The sequence below is a fragment of the Salvelinus alpinus genome, chromosome 28 (assembly GCF_045679555.1).
Source record: "Salvelinus alpinus chromosome 28, SLU_Salpinus.1, whole genome shotgun sequence".
NCBI lineage: Eukaryota > Metazoa > Chordata > Actinopteri > Salmoniformes > Salmonidae > Salvelinus > Salvelinus alpinus.
The window spans coordinates 47159037-47161156 of record NC_092113.1 but is presented as its reverse complement, the minus strand read 5'-3'; the positions used below and the strand labels follow the sequence as shown (position 1 = coordinate 47161156).

Sequence of the window (2120 nt, the reverse complement as noted above, 5' to 3'; positions counted from 1 at the left end):
GTAAGATTAATTGTCCCGTGCTTTGTGCATACATTCGGTATTGTTCATAAATAATTGAGTTGCTATGGTACCTAGCTAACAGTTTTAGCAATTGGATACGAACTTGCCCATCGGCTAATTTGTGCTAGTTAGCCATTTCATGGGCTGTAGCGCTAACTAGCAAAATATATTCACCAAGTAGTTATTGCTTTATCCTCTTATGCATGGTCGTTCAACACAGTAAATTACCAATGTACCTCTGTGGTTGTGACAGTGAGTAGTTGGTTAAAGTGTTTGACTCCTGTTTTGCTCATATTGTGCAAGGCAATCATGCGCCAGTGTTGACGTGCCGTGAAATTTAATGGGACCAGTAGCTAGCTCGCTAGTTATGTGGCTAATGGTACCCAGTTGAGTTGCGAAGCCTTTGGCAAAACCGAACTCGCCCAGTGGAGATTGGAGGGAAACTGCAAAGAGAAATGGCGGGTTAAATTAAAACAACCACGTCACAATATCAACAAAAGCTCTAGCTGCATAATAAACTGAAATATAAACTGATGATTAATCTATGTTCTGCATTTTTAATAAGCATGCATTTGTGAAAATCCACACTAATGGGCATTTCAACGAGTGTGCCAACAACAAAAAATGTAAACAACGCATCCCTTTATTTCTATGGTCTGCCAGTGGTGCAGCATCAGGAATTACTTTACATATTGGCATATTTGATAGAATTCCAGTCATTTCAATTAATGAAATAGACTAACAGGCTGTGTCTTTTGACAGTCGTTAGTTAAGCAGGTTATTGCTAGTGATCGACTTGGACCCAAATAGGTGATGTACTATTTAGGTGCAGGAACTCTGCAATACTTTTGAGCTACTATTCTATAAGGTGCAGTACTCAAGCAGTAGAATAGTGTTGTCACGATACCAACATTTTTACTAATAAGATAACGGACCAAGTTTCAGGATACCACAGTGAAAATTCAGTGGCCTAGCGTCCTGTTCAACCTGTTCCCGGACCCATGTTCCTGCGCTACACAAACTGTCACTGATATTCACACTTGCTCATAGAGTATTTGCAAATGCCTACCTGTGATTTGCATGGAGGAATGAATATACATGCGTAATGATGCATAGAGAGAAAAGCAGGTGAGTGATGGCTGTAGGGGATGCACTAGCGTATTTACAGCTGTCACACGTGATATGAGCATGAAAGTGAAGTAGACATTATTGGACCAGCACATACAAGACTGTTGCTTAGATTCAACAGAATTTATAACACAACTGACCTTATTAAACATTTTATAACAGGAGCCAGCGGGTTCTTTTAGATCAGTAGGACTGAACATTTTGGTAGTATCATATGAAACGGTACTATGGTATTCTAAAATGTTGGTATCGTGACATTTTTTGGTACTGTGGTACCGGTATACCGTGCAACACAAAGTAGATTTGATTAGCCGGCCTGCCCAAGTCAAGCGCTGGTTATTACTTCAGTACCTAGCAGGGTTTATAATCCATAAATTCAATGTGTTCCAGCAACCAATCAGTGGTTCATTCCTGCTGTCCGTGGCGACATCCCGCCTGGCTGTGCTGCGTATGGGTTCGTGTGCGACGGCACCAGGCTGCTGGTGTTCGGAGGGATGGTGGAATATGGCAAATACAGCAACGATCTGTATGAACTGCAGGTACGTGTTCAGCCCACAGAATTAAGCTCTGACAGTTATTTAGTGGGGATTTGGGGTGTAAACACTAAATAGTTTGAGATAAAAAATATCTATACTAATTTCCATCCATTTTAAACCATAACACACATTCCTTGACCTTTCTATGTTTTGCATAAGATGTGCTTGAATAGGTATAGCCTAATTTAGAGATCTTAGATCTGTAGGCACGACTGAGCTTGTTAGTAAGTCGCTGCATTCATGTTGTCGTTTACTGCTGATCTCTCCTCCAGGCCAGTCGCTGGGAGTGGAAGCGCCTGAAACCCAAGTCTCCTAAGAACGGCCCTCCTCCCTGTCCCCGCTTGGGACACAGCTTCTCCCTGGTAGGGAACAAATGCTTCCTGTTCGGAGGACTGGCTAACGACAGTGAGGACCCCAAGAACAACATCCCCAGGTATGCATCATCAATATATATTA

At 42.0% G+C, this 2120-nt stretch overlaps 1 protein-coding gene across 4 annotated transcripts in view; it reads left to right on the top strand.

The window, feature by feature from the left end:
- The window catches only part of hcfc1b (host cell factor C1b), a 55430-nt gene that overhangs the window by 178 nt on the left and 53132 nt on the right, over positions 1 to 2120 (top strand). For all 4 annotated transcript variants that reach the window (XM_071373307.1, XM_071373306.1, XM_071373305.1 and 1 more), the window contains exons 2-3: positions 1519 to 1667; positions 1937 to 2097. In XM_071373307.1, coding sequence (XP_071229408.1) covers positions 1519 to 1667; positions 1937 to 2097 — 310 coding nt within the window. The remainder of the gene's footprint in view (positions 1 to 1518; positions 1668 to 1936; positions 2098 to 2120) is intronic.